Source organism: Mercenaria mercenaria, chromosome 4 (assembly GCF_021730395.1).
Source record: "Mercenaria mercenaria strain notata chromosome 4, MADL_Memer_1, whole genome shotgun sequence".
Lineage (NCBI taxonomy): Eukaryota > Metazoa > Mollusca > Bivalvia > Venerida > Veneridae > Mercenaria > Mercenaria mercenaria.
In genome coordinates, this window is record NC_069364.1 from 46197648 (window position 1) to 46219586 (window position 21939).

The 21939-nt window shown below is 33.3% G+C and overlaps 1 protein-coding gene and 1 long non-coding RNA gene across 2 annotated transcripts in view; both read right to left on the reverse strand.

The window, feature by feature from the left end:
- Positions 1 to 235: 235 nt before the first annotated feature.
- The window catches only part of LOC128556344 (protein Star-like), a 32301-nt gene continuing 10597 nt past the window's right edge, over positions 236 to 21939 (reverse strand). The window contains exon 3 of the mRNA XM_053541083.1: positions 236 to 2111. Within this exon, the coding sequence (XP_053397058.1) occupies positions 1746 to 2111 (366 nt within the window). The 3' untranslated portion in view covers positions 236 to 1745. The remainder of the gene's footprint in view (positions 2112 to 21939) is intronic.
- LOC128556345 (uncharacterized) lies at positions 4935 to 8275 on the reverse strand. The gene is made up of 5 exons (XR_008370586.1): positions 8194 to 8275; positions 7439 to 7508; positions 6938 to 7038; positions 6397 to 6464; positions 4935 to 5276 (listed from the first exon to the last, which is right to left on the reverse strand). It is a non-coding gene; the product is annotated as an uncharacterized LOC128556345 (long non-coding RNA).

Genomic DNA, 21939 nt, shown 5'->3' on the forward strand with positions numbered 1-21939 from the left:
GATTTCTTAGATGTATGGATGAAATAATTGTGAAAAGAGAGAAAAGCATTTTTTTCCTCAAAACATACACGCCCCCTGTTTTATAGTTTGAAATACAGGAAGCACTTTGGAATCTGACATCAAGACAAAACTGTTTTTGAAGTTTTCGCACGAATGATTTTCGTGACATTTTTTTTGTCGAGGTGGGGGGGGGTGGGGGGGGGGTGAGGGGGGCAAAATTAATGTTAAATTCATGAACAAATATTAATACTGGTAATTAAAAAAAGGAAAATATTTCAGTAGAACTTGAACCCCCGTCCTCTCGATTGTGAAGCAAACAAACGTACCTTTAGCTTACACAGGAACAGTGACGCCACAACTTCTATCTACAAGTTACAGTTTTGGCGGCTTACATTGAAAATGTATTTTTTTTTCTACATAGAAGATATATCGGGCACTAATTTTTATTATCAACAATCTTTTACATTGTTTCTAACGGTTCAAAATTTATTTGTTTATTCTGTTGGGTTTAACGTCGCACCGACACATAAATAGGTCATATAGACACATTCCAGCTTTGATGTTGGAGGAAGACCCCAGGAGCCCCTCCGTGTATTATCACGAGCGGGCACCTGATTAGAACCATTGACCTTCCGTAAGTTAGTGGGAATGCTTCCTAACATGAAGAATTCAACGCCCCGAGTGAGGCTGGAACCCACATCGATGAGGGGCAAATTATCTGAAGTCAGCGACATTAACCTCTCCGCCACGGAATCCCCAAACTGTTCAAAGGAATAAGCGAGTCGATTTAAGCATCCGTCAAACTGCAAGCGTCTGCTAAGGTATGGATCTATTTTGTTCCGACGGAGTCACAGGATTTCTAAAAGAATCGAATAAGGATGTTTACCGAATATATATTTATTGGAGGAGGAGTGTTTGCACTGACCGGAATGTCTTCGACAACCATCTAAGAATAGCCAGGCTTTCCCTAAGGGAAGATAAACCTTGGTATTGAATGTTCATATAAAATCGTCCTAATCCTCAATGTAAAGAACTTGACTTTCGTATCGTAAGTTTACAAACAAAACATATTAAACCTATAACTATGAAGGTTAAAACAAAACACAACTGATTAGCACAGATAATTCTAGTGGAAGCGTCTTATTCCATTGATTAATCGATAAGTAATGTCCCATTCTATTCACACGTGATAGGCATGATTCCATTTGTTGAATGTCGCTTTCGCATAGGAAGACTTTTTTTTCTAATTCTGTAATTACAATATTTTAATAGCGAATTTCTTTTGGTCGATTTCTATTATATAAGTGATAACAATTCAAATCCATTTTCCAGCTTATATCGCAAATGCTTACTGCTGCTTTCTCTTTGTTACCCAATGACAACTCTCTTCATGCGAATTTGACGGTTCATCGAGGCATTCATCGGAATGTCCTCGGATTTAGCCTAGCAAAAGCAAGTTTTTCTGACGAGACTCTTGATAAAAAACTTTGTTTGATCAAATAACTAGGACATAAAAGTTAAAGTATTGTCAAAATGCTCACCAAAAGTACTGTTTTGTAGAATACTTTAAGCATGTTCACCAAAATTACAACAATACTTATCGCCATGTTTGAGATCTAACAAATCTTTTGAAACCTTTCAGCTGCTTCAAAGAATCTGATGACAGTCATTATTACGGAAGCGCGGGCTGTAATTAATGAAAATTAAAACATTATTTACCAATCACTTTTAGTTTGTGTTAATCACTAGAGTTTTCTTTTCACAAATATGATATCAGGAGCAACACCTACTCCTATAATTTCTTTCACAAAATCGTATCCTTTTGTTTCCATATAACGCTTCAAATCCTGTTTACCTCCTTCCCACTTATTGTGCTCTATTGAGAACATTTTAAGATTGAGTTTGTCCCATGGTATTGTACCAAGTGCACCACGTTCTGCGCCTTCAACATCCAGGCTGAAATAATCTATATTCATCAAGCCAGTTGCGAGCAATATTGTATAAAGGGGAAAACACTGTACTTCAACCAGTTGTTCTGCACTGTTTTTCATTTTATATCGATCGTCTACAACCCTTCCTCGAACAGGCTTCTTTCCAGTGGTAAATAATTCCTGAAAAACAAAAAAGAAAACGAAAAAAAAAAAAACAAAAACAAACAAGAAATTATCGTATGTAATTTGCACTGATTTCACCGATTACCACCAATAATTTAGACTTACCATTTGGATATTAGATAATTTAAAACCAATACTGTTTATGTAGACATTTTAATACATATATATAAATCAACTGAACTGAATTCCCTCTATCTTGCATCAATTTCAATAGCATGACTTTCGAGCGTTTGCAACTGTTTTACATATCTTCTTAATCACAAAATATGTTTGCTAGATAAAATGTTCTTAAAATACACAAACATCATTCCATAGTTTTGTCATATTGCAATTACTAACTATTCAAAGCATTTTGTAAAGTTTGGATATTTACATAAATCTGAAAGCGTACAATTTTTATTCAGATTCATTACTTGCAATGCCTTTGTGTTCACAAGTGACAGTTATTATGAGACAGAGTTTACTCTCGATTCTTTTAATATAATCTATCCATCTAATTGCAATTTTATTTGCGAAATACAAAATACATATTTTTATCTAGTAACTGTCTTGATATAATATATTTTACCTGTTAAAAGTGAGTAAAGGCTCAATGAATTTATTAGGAATGTATAGTTACCGCCCGGATTTAATATACTTGGGCTGCTAAAAGTGTGTGAAAGCCATTGAACAAATTATGAATATGCAGTTATACCATCTGGATGTAATAGACTTTGATTGTCAAAAGAATGAAAATGTAAAAATAATTAATTGTTATTATGTAGTTACACTCGGGATATGATATAGTCAGGATTATCAGGAGTGTGAGGATCAAAAGAATAAAATGTTATTTTGTACTAAATGTCGGGTATGGCGTGTATTTTGTTGCAATATCATTATTTTCTATAATTATTGTCTATGTTTATGAATATATTCATTGTCTTGAAATATTTATTGTGAAACAGAAATATTTGTTCAATTTTTCCATATATATTTGCAATAACTGATGTGAAACTAAATAATCTGCAATACGACTTAACATTAATTCAATGTTTTCAAATTAATTATTCGATCCTACAAAATTGTTTTGTAAAATAAAAGTATTTGTTCAATAAAAAACAATATCCATTGTATATCACTAAATATATATCTATATATTCAAACATTTAACATTTATATTAAAAAAATTAACATCTTACAAAAATGTGTTCGATACGACAATAATAATTTGGTGTAAAACGTAAACATTTATTATATCTGCTTAAATTATTTGTGCGAAACCGTTCAGGGTAAGCTGCTTTTTTGCAGACATCCCTATTCTGCGGCCACTAGCCAAATTTGCGTCCAATAGTTAGAGTTGATGATATTATTGATGTTAGTATGCTATTTTTGGATTTCATATAACTTTTATGTACCCTAACTTTCCATTCTCATATGCATATCATAGACATTGTAACTAAAAAATTAAAACCGGAATTTGTAACATTTTGACTCCAAATATATATTGTTAAGTGCATCAGATAATATATATACAATATTAAAATGCTGTGTGTTATTTTTTAAAAGAGATATTTACTCCAAAAAATTTAGTCCCCATAGCATTTTTGGAAATAGGATAGACAACTCCTGAATGACTATCTCATCAAATTTGCTGATATAAAAATAAACTTAGGTATTTTCCCGGGATACCCTCATTAAAGTCTGTTTCTTCATTTCATTCAGACATGGAATGTAAACAAATACAGGAACAACTTAACAGTTCAAGGACATCAAACAACCTATTTTATTTTCCTTCAGGACAGGTTCACATGTTAGGTCATACTTGTAATTAATAAACCAAAATGTAAAACAATTAATTAGCTCATCAAAGAAATGAAGACTAATAACTTCACAATATTTTATTACCTCCCTTCATTATATTTTTCATCTACATTCTACATATTTTTTTATGGAATTACCTCCCTTTATCTCAAATAAGCTTTCTTATATTGCAATTTAATCAGTCAGTATTTTACCTTAATTTTCAGACAAATAGATTTATATATTTTTAATCCATGGTAAGATGAAAAGCATAAATTATATTAAAGAATACCATAAAAGCATTTATCACACATGAATGCAAGGTATACACAACAAATAATTTTGAGCCTTGTTGCCAATGACAATGTTGAAAAATATTAAAGCTCAGATGGCATAACAGTGAGATAAAATCTTTTTAAGTTAAGTTAATAATTCCCATATTAACTTATGACCACAAAAATTTAAAGTATGTTGTTATTCCAATTTCAGTCCAACATATCTAAAGAAGTAAATACTACAAAGACTGTATATCAAATTTTTGAAAATAAAATTCCACCAACGTATTTTGTTCTTATTTCTTTTATATTGATTATGTAGTGTACTTATCTGGAATGATGAGATATTTTGAAATGTATATTTCTTTATTCTCCTGGATGGAAAAAAATAAAATATATAAACAAAACAACCATTTATACCAACCAAATTGTAAAATACTTAAGTTTCTTTGATGTTAGTAATTATATGTTGAGACATGAAAACAACATAAAATATCAACATAAACTATAACTAAAAAATTGTGGAACATCATATGTAGATTAGATTAGACTGTATTATACAAATATGTATATGAAAATATGTGACAACTCTGGTTAAATAGAATATTAGTTAACTTATGGTAAAATGTTGAACTGCTTTAACATTAATCTACAAGTGATGAATGAGTTCATCTTACCATAACTATGACATTTAATGTATTATTAAGAAAACTATAACATACAAGAAATGACACACAGACAGTATAAGTTGCTGAATGACTGGGTCAGTCTCCCACCACAAATACTATGAAACTTAAAAAAGTCCAATTAAATGTGTTTCTTTAAATTAGATTGATCACATTTTAACACTTCTATGAATGCAATTGTTAAATGCTTGCTTCTTACATGCATGCAATAATGGAAATAAAAAATGATTTAACAATATATGTATACAGTCTTGTCATGAACACATTCTGTACAGATGATAATACATAGAAAAGTCAACATATTTATTATATGGGTCCATCTCAGTTTACAGCTGGTGCATGGCTGTCTTGCACTTGAATATACATCTTGCAGCACAGTTGGGGTAAATTCCATTTCACATGACAACACACTTGTAGCACTTCTGGAAATACAAATGTAAAACTTTATTACTTAAAGAGAATAAAACATGATAGTTTTTAAAACAATTATAACATCATTTTAGACATTTGCAGATATTCTAATCTTAGAAATATATTATCAAGCAGCAAGTCAGGTAACTCTACAAATTGACATTTTGTCTAATTTCAACTTGTCTAAGGAATTACCTGTTTTAAGCAGCAAGATTGTGTTGCTACTTGGCTTGCTGCTTTATTTAAATTTTACATATACTTAGATCCACTAAATGACAAGTTATTTAATAGGACTGTCTGAAAAGATTGCACATTTTATAACATTCAATGTACATATTCAATAAAATGGTGAAAAAAATAAACAGATAAATCTGATGATGTTCACCTATGATCTCACTTAAAGCTCCAACAACAACCTACAACCTCTGATTAGTATATGATGTAATAATGATAAACTACCTAAAGTGTTTTTATATAGCATGCAAAAACAATGAACTTGAGAACTGCCAAAACTTCACCTTATGAGTAATACATGTTCACTTTTCCCCTTGTTGAAAGTGTTGTTTTTCTTAAAGCATTTGAAATCATAGATATTATAAGTACAATGCAACCTCTGTAGAGCAATACCCTGTGGGATATAAAAATATTTTAGTTATTTTGAGGTTGTTGTTCTGGAGAAGTAAATTTGATAGTTATATTTCAGCTTAGGGAAATTCTCATGATGTATTATAGAGAAGTTTTTGCTTCAGAGTGAGCTACTCTGGAAAGGTTGTACTGTGAAAATTGCTTCAAACTTCATCTCCTTCAACTGAGCTAAATGAAGAAAAACAACAAAGGATTTTCCAAATTTAGAATTTCCTTGTTTACAATTTGACATTTAATGTTAGGCAACTATGCAGACATATTTTTATGTGACACAATGCCGCCTTTAACTATCTTATTCCAATGAACAAATTGTCAGTCTTGACAAAATCATGTGAAAAAAAGATCACAGTAAAAAAATTAATCCTAATCATTTTATATATATTGCAAAATCAGCTTTACAGAACTCATAGGTGACAAAAAATTAAATTCAAATATTGCCTTTGTGATGTGCAGCACTGGCCATGTCTTTTTATCACAATAGTTTACCTTATTTATATCTGTTACTTTTGTCATAACTTTTATGTCCCTTCTGCACTAACCATTGTCTTCAAGTTCTGAAATATTGTAAAACATTAATTCATACACATTCTAGGAAATCAACATAAAATCAGTGTCAAAGCATTTGAATATAATTGTTTTAATTATCTTAATATAAAGATACAAATGTACTTCATGTTTTTTTCTGACTGATACAATATACTGAAATTTGTATTTTAATATTTATTATCAAAGTACATGTTCATTCTATTTTTGAAATGTTGACATTACAAAGCAATCACACATTTATTACTAAACCATATCTATTATCATTATTTTTAATGGAGATATGTACTTAGTAAATTGAGGGATACACAAAGCTACAGGAAAGAAATGTTTATGCCAGGCTGACATAAAGTCCAGAAGGTTCACATCTTGTCAGGAATATCAGTCTTATAGCTGTCTTGTACAGTTATTTCAGGAGCAAGAATGTAGCCATACAGCATATAAATGCTTTGAGACCTTTGTTTAACATACAAAAGCATAATACCTCCTGCATTTTTCATAATGGTAACATCTTCTTGGACTGCCACAGGGTAAGACAGGTCAAACAACTGTACATGTACATACTCAAACTTTTCCCTACCAAAACTGAAAATGAAAATTATACAACATTTTTTTTCCCTTTATTTTTGTGCAAAAGATGATCTATGCATTTAATACAGACTTTTTTACATTTATTAATCTAAATTTATTAAAATATCTCATAACTCATTGTATGATTAAAATTATAATCATTAATAAACTATATCAAACATGAACCTGAAGTGTTCTAATTTATAAAGCTGCAATTAATATTGAAAAAAATGCAACTATTGTATACAATGTATATTAAAAAAAAGTATCATGAACCTGATTATAAAACAGTCTCAGTTCAAATGTAATAACACATGATAACACATGACTGTCAGAAAATCAATGTATGTTGTACTTTAATGATATCATCATGACATGAATGCCATCAATAAACTTCATATATAACAAACTATACCACTATGTCAGCCTCTTTCTTGTTATTTCTACAGCTTCCAAAGACAGACTGCAACTACATGTATCAGACACTGTAAGTAAAATATACAAATAATCACTACACAAGAGAATTTTTCATGTTTGGGAGTTAATTAAATGCAATCTGAGAATTTTTGCTAAACATAAAGGGAAGTAATTATCAATAAGATGAATGAAGAAAAATGCATATATAAGGGAGGTAATTTAGAAAAAAACAACAACTTCAAATGTCAGTATAATGATAGTTGACATTGACAATGACCTATATCAAGTATGCACAACATAAGAAACAGCAAGCACTTGAAAAATGCATTATATTTCCTTGCAATATCAGAATATTTTGACTGTATGTAAGGGTTCTCTACATGCTGTTATACTGAAAAAAACTTTTAGTCTAAATATAGCTTAGATCTATTTATATCTTCAAAAAAAGGAAGTCCCAAATTCCACAGCTATTCACAGGCTGAAAATTTTTAGGTACTAATATCAGCAAAGAGGTTGATATCTATACTTTTTAATAACTATCGTCAAAGGTAGGGAAAAACTTACTGGAAAGGCATAAACTTCTGATCTAGTCATTTCAATACATTTTCAGCTCATTTGCATATAAGAAGAAATTTACAGAATTCGCCCTGTTTCTCTTCATTTTCAAATAAATCTGTAAGATGGATATAAACCAAAACATTCTCCTATGTGTCAGCTATCAGATATATATTTCAACAAAAACTGTCAACTTACCTTGTTTTTAGAAGAAGACAAAATTCCAAGGCAACTTTCGCTTCCCCGCAAAACTGTACCGGTGCACACATAAAAAAAAATCTCAACTGTGATTTTCAAAATAATACAGTCAGACCACAATTATTTCCCTTGACAATAAAATGCTCTAGGTAAATGCCTACATATCACTGATTACTAGTATGCATCAGTACAATACGTCTTTTGGTATAAATCACCGAGGACAGAAATATACAAAGTAATATCTCTGCCAACAGGGCAATATACACCCGAAAGATTATATCAGAGGAAGAGGAGGGCACAATTTAAAGAAAAAGCATATGTAAAGATTGTTTTTGGTTGGGCATGTTAAGGGATGGGAGGGTTGGGAGAAAAAGGTTTTTGAGCGAGGTGCTGGTAACTGGAGAAAGTTAAAGAACAAGAAATTAAATAAAAAGAAATGGTGGGGATGTGGGGGTAGGTGGGGTCGGTCTGATATAATACTAAGAGGCGAGGAGCTAAATAAAAACGAAAAGTCAAATTGGTGGTGCGAGGGAGTGGATGTGATGCAGGGGGCGGTTTGCAATATAGATTTAGTTTGGTTGTAAATTAAAATCATATTTTTGGCGGGGTAAGGAGCTGCAATGTAGATTATTACAGTCTGCATCAACACTGCCTATATTCCAAGTTTCAAATCAATATCTTTAATAGTTTTCAAAATATGCTCTGGACATGACGTATGATAGGCATATTTGACCTTGCTTTGACCTTGACCTACCTACCTGGTTCATGCATTCTGCACAACGTATCATCACCACATACCTACACCCAAAGTTTGAAGTCAATAACTTGAATGGTTAATTAGTTATGCTCTGGACATGAAATAAAACTTACAACTTAGATTTTTGAGCTAAATTTGTAACCTTGATTTTTCATTTACAGTGCCGGTTTAAGTCACTGGCACCAGACCAGAAAGATAATACCTCTGCAAGTGTTATACCTTACCCCTATGTATCATGTAAGAACCATGGTCATGAACGGGAAAATGCACTTACCTATTTCAAGCGCACATTTCTCACATAAAACGCGCAGTTCGATGAATGGATACCTAGCATATTGAACAAGCGGTAATTGATCTTCCATCGTGCACCCGTCACATTGTCTCAATATTTCATATTGCAGAGATACTTCGCATATTTTAGGCTTTCGTCAACGTTACAGAAAAACCTTGCGTGAACTTCCCTAATGAACATCCGAGGTCACAGCATCTGTAACGTTGATGAAACTATAAACTACGCATAGTTTCTCCAAGATAAGAAATACTGAAGAAGTGTGACCGGTACACAATGGAAGATAGATTATCACCTGTTCGATATCTATAGTACCCATTTATCGAACTGCACGTTTGAGAAATGAGCGATTGAAATGGGTTAGTGTATTTTCCCGTTCATGACCATGGTTCTTATATGATACCGAGGGGTAGGGTATAATATGTACAGAGGCATTTTCTTTCTGGTGTTGTGCCAGTGGTTTAAGTGATCTGGACATCGCCACCTACCTACATGCACAGTTCGAACACAATACTTTGTACGATTATTTTGCTATGATCCAGAAACGAAATATGTTTGTCAGATTTGACCTTAAAGCTCAGATTTGACCTTGACCTTTGACCTATAGAGCCTGATTAAGTAATCTGCACATTGTCACATCGCCATTAATCTATACGCCAAGTCAATACCTTTATAAGTTATGTGCCAGACACGAATTATGACGGACGGAGGGACAAAAAGACGGACGCATTCGCCAGCACATAATACGTCCGTTTTTTTCTCAAATTTGGCATACTGAAAAAATGTGCCGTAGTTGATCGACAGGCAATATATCATTTTGACCAGAATTCTTGTGCACAGATATTTTTAAACAGTTAGAAGAATTATTTACTTTTTATACAAAATTATTATTATAGCATGGTACTAAATATTTTGTATGATAAAATAAAAATATCAATTTTTTGATAAATATTTTCGAATTGCAATATTTTCATTTTATTGAACAAATATTTTTATTTTGCAAAAAAATATTTTGTAATATCGAGTAAATAAACTGAAACATTGAGTAAAACTTTTGTTAGCATTGCAGATTTCTTTTAGTTTTACATTAATTACATTTATTTAATTTAATGTATTTCAAGACAAAGAAAAAATATGTAAAAACATTGAAAAAAGCATTTCCATTTCTGAACAAATATTTTAAGACATTGAATAAATATAGTGTTATGTATAATAGATATTTTTTTTTCATTTTTTCTCTTAGGCAAAACATTGTTTACTGACCTTGTTTTAAGACATTATTCAGTATCTCAGTGTATGTCAGTTAGTTTTAGAAAAGACTGTCCGGAAAGTTCTTTTTATTCTTATTGTTACCTGAAAATTCTGGAATCTTCCATGATACAATATATAGTCAGATGTTTTAGATTGAAACAGAACCTAAGAACCTAAGAAGCTAAACTGTAGATATTGATGAAACTTTCCTGTATTTCTTAAAAACACATTATTACCAGTTTGGATATTTAATATTGGAAGGATTATTTGAAGGATTTATATTAAAAAGTTCTGTGTTTAAAAAAGTTATCTTTGAAGAGAGGAATTATAAATTTATGATATTACTTTTGAACTGTGTGAAACATTGTGGAATTCATTCTGACTGGATTCAAATTTGACCTGGACAGGACTTGGACTGTTTTACTTATTAGATTGGATTTTACAGTTTTTTTGTAATTCTCAAAGGTATTTGGAATTTTACTTAAATTCATGAAATAATTTTTGCTATTGTTATAGTAGCTTGTTTGTCTTTCTGTTACTTTTATTTACTGTAAAAGAAATTGTTACCCTCTGACGTAACAGGAATTGGGGGCTCGTCCGGGATCAATCATTGACAGCTATATTTTTAATTTAATATTTTGAATTTAATATCTTGAAACTTTTCAGCTAAATTTTACAGATTATTTTGTATTGGAAAAATTCTTAGACTTGTTTTTTATTTTTGGTACATTATACATACCAGCAGCTAGCAAAATGTCATTTGATTTTGATAAGTTTGTGGCTGAGCCACCCCAGGAGATGTTCAATTTAGCTAAAATATCTGATTTACTTCTGCTTGCCAAGCATTATAATATTTCTGAAGTAAAGTCTTCCATGCTCAAACAAGAAATTAAGCATATTGTTGTTCAGTATTTCATGGGGGAATACATTTTTATTCATCAGCTGAGTCACTCATTGTTGAGACTCAGTCAGATTTAAAATTAAGAGAGATGCAATTAAAGTTGGAATTTCAGTTAGAAGAGAAAAAGTTAGAAATGGAGACAGAAAGAGAGAGAGGGAGAGAGAGAGAGAAAGAAGAAAGAGAGAGAGAGAGAACAAAGAGAGAGGGAGAGAGAAAGAGAAAGAGAGAAAGAAGAAAAACGCATGCAAAATGAATTTGAAATGAAAAAGTTAGAATTGGCAAGTAGAAGTGCAGAACCTCCAAGTCCTTCTCACTTTGATGTCACCAAACATATTAGGTTAGTTCAACCTTTTCAAGAAAAAGAAGTTGACAAGTATTTCATGCATTTTTAGAAAATAGCTGAAAACCTTATATGACCTAAGGAAAGCTGGAGTCTTCTTTTACAAAGTGTTTGATTGGCAAAGCTCGTGAAATTTATATACAGCTGTCTGTAGAACAAAGTTCAAATTATGATTATGTCAAAAATTAAATCTTAAAAGGTTATGAACTTATTCCTGAAGCTTACACGCAAAAAATTCGAAATTGCAGAAAGGAGTCTGACCAGACTCATGTTGAATTTGCACGAGTTAAAGAGCAGTTATTTGATAGGTGGTGTACATCAAAGAAGATAGGTACTAGCTATGACAAACTTAGGCAGTTGATGTTAACTGAAGAATTCAGAAGTGTGTTGGCACTGAGGTCAAAACTTTCTTGGATGAAAAATAGGTTGAAAATTTAGGACAGGCTGCTAGATTGGCTGATGATTATACTTTAACTCATAAAATTTCCTTTAACAAACCAAATTATTTGAACAAGAAACCATATTTTCCACAAAATAATTCTAGGTTCTCATCTGGTAATAATTCTAATAAAGAAAGTTCTCAAAATGTTCAGGTAATACACCTGCTGAACATTCAGGTAATAAACCTGCTGAAAAAAACCTTGTCTCTACCTATTTGCAGTTACTGCAGGAAACCTGGACACATTATCTCTCAATGTTTTGCTCTAAAGAGGAAGCAGGGAAGAGACGAGGCAAGACCTACTGGCCTTACCTCTCTTAAGTCTAAACCCCAGCCTTGTTTTGATATTAATACTGTTATAGGGGTCAAGGACACCAGGTCTGATTCTATTATGGAGATTTATTAGCCATTCATATCTGATGGTTCTATATCACTTATCGGTGATTCTACCCGGTCTACTCCTATTAAAATCCTAATATTGATGAAACTTCCTGTTTTCTTAAAAACACATTATTACCAGTTTGGATATTTAATATTGGAAGGATTATTTGAAGGATTTATATTAAAAAGTTCTGGATTTAAAAAAAGTTATCTTTGAAGAGAGGAATTATAAATTTTGGATATTACTTTTGATCTGTGTGAAACATTGTGGAATTCATTCTGACCGGATTTAAATTTGACCTGGACAGGACTTGGACTGTTTTACTTATTAGATTGGATTTTACAGGTTTTGTTTATCATTTTCAAAGGTATTTGGATTTTTACCTAAATTCGTGAATAAAATTTTGCTATTGATATAGTTGCTGGTTTGTCTTTCTGTTACTTTTATTTACTGTTATTAGAAATTGTTACCCTCTGACGTAACAATAGAATTTGTTATAATTATAGAAGATATAATATTGCAACACATTACACTCAATAGTCGGGATATGATATACTTATATTGTAAAAAGTGTGTGATTGGTGAAGGAATAAATTGTGAATGTATAGTTACAATCTTTTACCAAAAAAAAAAACAGTCTGCTTACAGGAAAAACCATTCTTGCGAATCAGCATTGTTACGTCTAGTAAATAATTTACTGGATGCTATGGCGAAGAAAGAAGTTACGGCGCTAATTGCCATCGATCTCAGTGCCGCCTTTGATACTGTAGACCATGACATTCTTGTTGATGTGTTAAACAAGCAGTATGGCGTTTGCGGAACAGCACTGAGCTGGGTTGATTCCTATCTGTTCCTCAGAAGCTGCCGTGTAAGTGTCAATTCAGCCATGTCCTTTCCACGCCAATTAAATTGTAGCGTTCCACAAGGGAGCTGCTTAGGACCGTGGCTCTATTTGACATATACGGGGACACTGTTTGATGTTATTCCACCATCGATTTCAGTTTATGGCTTTGCGGATGACCACACTGCTAATAAACGCTTTAAAGCATATTCTCCAACAGTAGAATCCCAGACAATACAAGAACTTGAACAATGTGCTAAAACAATCAACAATTGGATGAATGAAAATAAGCTCAAAATGAACACTTCCAAAACCGAGTTCATCATGTTTGGTAGTAGGCAACAGCTCTCTAAGTGTGCAACTGACAAAATATGCATTGTAGGTGTTGAAGTGAAATTGAAATCAGTGAGTTTTATTTGATATCTAGTTGCATATCTTGATGAAAACTTGAATCTAAAAGAGCATGTAAAACGACAGTGTAGAACAGCAATGCTCAATTACTTCAGAATAAAATGTATCCGGAATTATCTTACCAAAGAGGCTACCGAAACCCTTGTGCTGTCATTGGTGATATCCCATTTAGATTATTGTAATGTCATTCTGTATGGTATTGCTCAAAGCGAGGTAAACAAAATGCAACGAATTCAGAACATGTGTGCAAAACTTGTCCTAAATCGAAGAAAATATGACAGTTCCAAGCAAGCGCTCTATGATCTTCACCGGCTATCCATCAAAGCCAGAATAACATTCAAAATGCTCACCTACATGTATAATTGTTCAGTTGGAAACTCTCCGGAATATCTTTCAGAACTTCTCATTAAACAAACACAGACTTGCGTTCTTCAAATTTCGTTACTGGGTGTTTCGTTGTTCCTTTCAACAAGCGCAAAACGTACAGCGACGTAAGTTTTGATACTGTTGGACCTAAACTTTGGAATGAATTGCCTCTCGAAATAAGGAACACAGACACAATAGATGTTTTCTAAAAGAAGTTGAAAACTCATTATTTTGGAAATTACTTTGCACTCTTTTAGAGACTGTGACTGTAATTTTTAAGATATTGTAGTAACATGAACTGGATGATTCTATTGTGTAAATACATTCGAATATGAACATTTTTATAACAAATACAAAAATACAGTTGTTTGTAATAACTTATGGACATGTCGCAATAACCCACTTCTACTTACTTAACCACAAAGCAGCTATCTTACTATATCTTAATATTCTAATATTTTATTAGTCTTATCTGATGCCTGATCTTTTGTTTAATGCTTACTAAACTGTTTATTCACAATGATATTTATGCTCATTTTTTTCATATATCATTTAAAATGTCTTAAATTTTAGACTAATTTTTATGTATTTGTAAAACGGCATTGAATATGTTTTACGTAAATATAGGCGTTTAATCAAATAAAGCTGTTTCAGTTTCAGTTTTTTTACCGTCTTGATATATTACATTTGGACTGTAAAAAGTGTAAGCAGGCAAACTGTAAAACTTCTTGTTATGTAGTTACCGTCTGGATATAACATATTTGGACTGTTAAAAGTGTATGAATGATAAAACAAAGAGAAAATGTTGGATTTTGTAGTTACCGCCTCGATATGATACATTTGGACTGTAAAAAAGTGTGTGTAGACAAAAAAAAAATGTTTGATTATGTAGCTACACTCTCGATGCGATACATTTGGACTGTTAAAAGTTTGCGAAGGCCGAATAAAAAATGTTTGAATATGTAGTTACTTTTTCGATATGAAACATTTAGACTATTAAAAGTGTAAGAAGGCCAAAGGAACACATGCTTGATTATGTAGTTACCGTCTCGATATGATACGTTTGGACTGGATTATGTAGTTACCGTCTCGATATGATACATTTGGACTTTAAAAAGTGTGTGATAGCCAGAGGAAAAAATGTTTGATTATGTAGTTACTATCTCCATATGATACATTTGGGCTGTTAAAAGTTTGCGAAGGCCAAATGAAAAAAAGTTTGAGTATGTAGTTACTTTTTCAATATGAAACTTTTGGACTATTTAAAGTGTATGAAGGCCGAAGGAACACATGCTTGATTATGTAGTTACCGTCTCGATATTGGACTATGAAAAGTATGTGAAGTCCAGAAAAGAAAAGTTTGATTATGTAGTTACCACCTCGACCATTTGGACTGTTTAAAATGTATGAAGGCCAAAGGAAAAAAATGTTTGAATTGACGACTTGATTGATTGGCAAATTTCACTGGTCACCGAACATCTTCCACTTTTAAGGTATCTGTTTTTTTTTTAACTGTGTTTCGGTATTTCAGTCAAACAAGTGGATAAATTGGTAAAAATCGTTCGCGACGCTTTCTTGTGTTAGCCCTAGGCGAATAGGTTTTACAAACATACATTCCACATCAACGCTAGATAAGTCAATATTTTTGACTTATACTGACTTATAGGGAGTCAATATTTAGGGCATAAGTTAAATTACAACTATAAGATTGACAATTTGGCATTTATTGTGTTTTTCTAAATAAAACAATGAATTAAGTAAATAGATAAACTAATAGACAATTAGACAAAGCGTCCCTTTCTTACGTACATAGGTGAAAACTCAAAGGCAAAACTATAAAATACACACAATACAATTAAAGCAAACGATGTGGCAGGTATTGTGCATTCCATTATTGTGCAAAATTTGATTAATTAAATAAGTTAAATAATAAGGGATAGCAGTTACATTAGTACATTAATAGCTGTATAAGCGTAAATCATTAATTCTATAATTGAACAATAATTTCGATGTAAGAAGCACACAGGAAAACAATGGTTACGAAATCTAGCAGAAAAACATGCCATATGGGGCATTACCCGGTATAACACGTAATGCCAAGGTTACAGGTACAGCTATAAAGCTGCTGCGTGTAGATTTCGCCCCAGTGTGTGGTTCTACACGGGTCAACGATATGGAATCGCTAGAGAAAATCACTGGGAGGAAAAGAACGAGGGAAACATCTTTAAATTCTTCATCACGTAGCACAGCAGGACAAGCCATATCAGATTCTGCTGATGGATCCCTGGAACTAACCGAAATAAGGATCCCCATAGTAATGTAACATACCCGGCACCTAGTCCGATGCATAGTGTTGGCCACTCAAACTCTAGCGGGAGCGCTGGGAGGTTTTCAATAGATCGTAACACATTTCCTTAACAGAGGACAACTGACATACCAACGACAGGAGGGGAGAGTAACCTGATAGGCCCCCAACACCCACTTCATCAAGGTTTAAGGTCCAACAAGTTCAATAACAAACTCAGGGAACATGTATAACTGACAAGTTTTCATCACCCTGTGCAACAGGTACTAATCAACCTGGGGAAATGTCATTTAATGATGATCATCCTGGTAAACCCATACCTGAAGGGTCTAAGTATTTAGAAATGTATATTGAACATCATTTAACATTGTGACATCATAAAAATGAGCTAGTAAATAGATGCGAAAAAATATAAACATCTTGAGACTAATATAAAGAAAAAACTGAGAAGCAAATTATAAAAGGAAATACTATTGTTATACAATTATATAATTTTGAACAAAATTAATTATGATAGGACAGCATATGCACAGTCTGTAGATCACAATTGAATGCTAGAAGCGGTACAAAGCAGGGCCGTACAAATTGTTATGATTTCATATAAAACGGCCCAGCTACCACTAGAACTAACAAGTGAAAGATGGACTTATACGCCCAAACAGTGGGCAATGTGAAACACTGTCCATTAATGATACAGTCAAAGCATTGAAAGACTGCCCCAGTACCATCGAAAGGCTTTAAGACCGTAACACTAAAAGAAAACAAATGTTAATACACAGTCGTTATCTCGAGAAGTTAACAGGTTACTAGATAAATACCAACTAAATGACATAAATCCACCAGCAAACTGGAAGTATTACTACAAAAGGCCGAGCTCTTATTTGATCTATCAAGAGAAGCCAATATGCTCAAATATTGGGCAAAGTCAAGCGCCTTAGTAAAACACTGCCCATAAATAATACAGTCAAAGCACTGAAAGACTTACCCAATACCATCGAAAGGCTTAAAGACCGTTACACTTAAAGAAAATATAACTCAATACCCATGCATATTCTTGAGAGGTTAACAGGTTACTAGATAAATTCCAAGTAAATGACATAAATGTGCAAGAGCCGGTCTTTAATATGATTCTGGTATTAAGGTCACGATGTCTGATATCAACCTTTAATGTTTCATTAACAAGGAGACAGCGCGCTCGACTATTTCGATGCAAGATAGTGAAACTGGGCACATGTGAGAAACTTGGACCTGTCACTGAAGTGTTTAATTAGTCGAATTGGACAAAAGCTTAAGTCAGTGTCAAATGTAACAGTTTGTGTCTTACAGGGATAAAGAAGTATCTCAAAAATAGATTAGTATAAAAAGGACGAAATTCGTGGAAATATCTGCAAAAGTAATGAACTAGAACATTGTGTAATCTCATGTGGCTACTAATGCGGAGTAACTATTTGAAGTTGTAATAAAACATGTGAGATAGAACGGAAGTGTATAACGGAAAGTTAAACCTGAAATCCTAGTAAAAAGGGAATATAACTGATATCGTTTTGGTACCAACCTTATGAACATTGTGTCATATGATGTTGGTGACAATGTGGAACCACCGTTTTAAGTTTGAGTAAAATTCATGAAGTAGCAACAGAAATGCAGAGGAAAAGCTTCAAAGTTAAACATAACATCTATAGTAAGTTAAGTGGCGTAAGCCGCTAAATATTTGTGCAACAACTATTGACCTTTTTGTCCTATGATGAGGACGACAATGTGGAAGAACCTTTGTAAGTTAGACTCAAAATCATTAAGTAATAATACAGATTAAGTGAAGGTGCACTGACATTTACCTGAAATTCTAAGTTACAAGATGGCCCTAGGTCGCTTACCTAACAAACACATCATAACAGTGTAAACATGTTTGACCTAGTGATTTCATGGAAACAAATATTCTATTTTCTCAGATATGACCTAGTGACCTACTTTTTTACCCAGATGACCCATAGTCAAACTTGACCTAGATTCACCAAGACAATTATTCTGACCAAATTTCATGAGGACAAATTGAAAAATATAGCATCTATCGCATACACAAGGTTTTTCTTTGATTTTATCTAGTGACCTGCTTTTTAACACCAGATGACCCATATTCAAACTCGACCTAGATTTTATCAAGGCAGTCATTCTGACATAAATTTATGAAGATCAGTTGAAAAATACAGCCTTATTCATACACATGATTTTTCTTTCATTTGACCTGGTGACCTAGTTTTCTTACCCAGATAGCCCATATTCGAACGTGGCCTAGATTTTATCAAGGTTATCATTCCCATTAAATTTCATGAAGATCAATTGAAAAGTACAGCTTTTATCTCACCAGCCATTTATCTAGGATAGGTATAAACGTTTCCTTACTAAGTATTCCGAGTCATATAGGCTTTAGAGGAAAGCAAGATCCCGAGAACGGACACCAGCACAATATCAAATTAGATGTATACTATCAGAAATAAGTAGTATAATAAAAACCAAATAAAGGGAGCTTTTAAGCAGAGGTGACTTCATCAAGATAAAATGTTATGCGTCCTCTCAGATCACATATCTGGTAAGGTGCAAATTTATTGCAATGACATTCGGCATGATAGGCTTTTAACCAAAAGTAGGCTTTGGTGGAACGGTCTTGACCTTGAGATCTTCTCGAACAACAATGTACGCCCACCCTGTCCAGAATACAAAACATTCAACCATTTTCTTTGACATACATAGAGTGTATTTCAAATGACAAACAGAGATTAGAATTTGAATGTCGACTCCTGGAACTCTGGTTGGTCTGTATTGACAGAAAAACGTTCCTCTTCCCTCCACAGGAAGTCCAGCAATAAGTCTACAGCCTCCTATTACAACTAATCACAAATATAGGATGTTTGAATAGAATATAAACAAAAACAAAAACAAACAAAAAAAGATAACAAATGGCGGGGACCCAACAGCGCAACACACGTTCTTATATTCAACATGGATATCACAAAGTACTAAGGGTTAGAATCTCAATATGCATCCCGTCTGGACATACATGTACAATATAAGTCTTTCAGCTTTGGTATCGACATTAGAAGTAATATAACCTCAAGAAAAAGTGCATAAACGTTTAAAATTCCAAATTTACAGGTAAAAGTGATAGCATTAATAATCGGAGGAGAGGAGTTGAACTCATGCATGCAGCCCGTCTTGAGGTAGGATGTAGGACTTGCGGCACTAGTAACAGCAATATATCCTCAGGGTGAATGGATCTGTCCATATAAGTTGAAGCGGTCGAGCCTCAGTTTGTGAACAAACACAGAGTATCAATTGCTGACTTAAATCATGAGCACAGCCTTTAAATTCTCGAAGAAGCTATAATAGACATAATAGTTTAACTATTGTTAAATCTATCAATATAACGGCAGTAACTGCATTTTAATACGTTCACTTTTTTAAAACAATAATCTAATTTTTAACTTATATATAATTTTACGTCATAAAATGACCGGTTTTAGACTAAAATTTTACAAATCAGGATACTTTTCAGTCCTCGCATACATTTAACATTTTGGCAAGGACGGGTGTCTTTTCCTTTTTTTGTTGCAAAATTAGTTATATATGTTTTGTGGGAACAGATTCTTATTACTAATTTGACAAAGTTTTCGTTTTTCGCCAATTTTTTATTTCATTTTATCCAATTATAACTTAATTAGAAAATTAAAACCTTAAGAACAAGTTTAGTATGACCTCAACAATAGCTTTCTAAATACAATAAGAAAATGTAAAATAGAATAAGCATCAAGGTTAGACCAGCAATCAATTATACAATTATGTATACTAGGGACTATTGGTGGTATACATCTGTTTGCATGTAAATGAAAGAGAAAACCAGCACACACACACACACACACACACATACACACACACACACGCACACGCACAAAACAAAACAAAAACAAAAACAAAAAAACGCGCGCGGTGCATTCATTATTTAGAACTATCGGTTCAAATTTTTAACACCGCATTGGAAGTATTACAGCTTGATCATTATAACAAAATATCATTATAATATAAGATATTACGGTGTTCCGTTTGGACAATCGTGACTTTTTATTTGATACTAAACCGCGATGCAAGATGGTACGATGACGAAAACGCGATGGCGCGATGGCACGATGATGAAACAACGATGGTACGATGGTGAAAACGCGATGGCACGATGATGAAATCGCGATGGTGCGATGGTACGATGGTGAAATGTCGATGTAATATCGCGTTTTCATCATCGTTCCATCGCGTTTTCACCATCGCACCATCGTGCCATCGCGTTTTCATCATCGTACCATCGTGCCATCGCGTTTTCACCATCGTACCATCGCATTTTCACCATCATGCCATTGCGTTATCATCATCGTACCATCGTGGTTTCACCATCGTACCATCGCGTTTTCGCCATCGTACCATCGCGTTTTCACCATCGTGCCATCGCGTTATCATCATCGTACCATCGTGGTTTCACCATCGTACCATCGCGTTTTCACCATCGTACCATCGCGTTTTCACCATCGTACCATCGCCTTCCGGTTAGAAATGCGTAGTCCCGTACACTTGTATTTTTGTCAACAATAGATGAATGTATCTCAATGTATTTTGTGAGACGAAATTTACCATTTAGATTCTGCTGTTTTGCAAAATGTTTTACAAAATGTTCAGTGCTCAGTTCATTAAAACTGTAAATCTTCAAGGCCACGTCCTTTGTATTTTATGTATGCATGAAAGTAAATAAAAAGCTGGGTGTAATAGTCACATGGTATTATTCAGTCTCAGCTTATTCTCGTTAGGATGTAGAAGGTACATAGAGCAATGTGAAAATGAGATTGTATAAAGCCTGTATTTTACTGACAATATACTGTACCACTGCGCATGACCACCGGAGGCGATGGTACGATGGGAAATGCGATGGTACATGGTGATAACGCGAGGTCGATGGTGATAACGCGATGGTACGATGATGAAAACGCGATGACACGATGGTGAAAACGCGATGGTACGATGATGAAAACGCGATGGTACGATGATACGATGGTGAAAACGCGATGGTACGATGATGAAAACGCGATATTACATCGTACCATCGCGTTTTCACCATCGTACCATCATTGTTTCATCATCGTGCCATCGCGCCATCGCGTTTTCGTCATCGTACCATCGTGCATCGCGGTTTAGTATTAAATAAAATGTCACGATTGTCCAAATGGAACACCGTAAGATATTAATAGAAATGTTTAGGAAACGCCTATAAAAACGGTCGATTTTTTCATAAAGTACCTGTACAATTATTTCATACAGCGCGATCGTAAAAATATAGTTCGTGCTAATCGTAAATACATGACCTACTTAAGGTATAGGTCCATGTTACGGAGAAAAAAGTTCGAACGTCTTCAATTCATAGAAAGAAAGC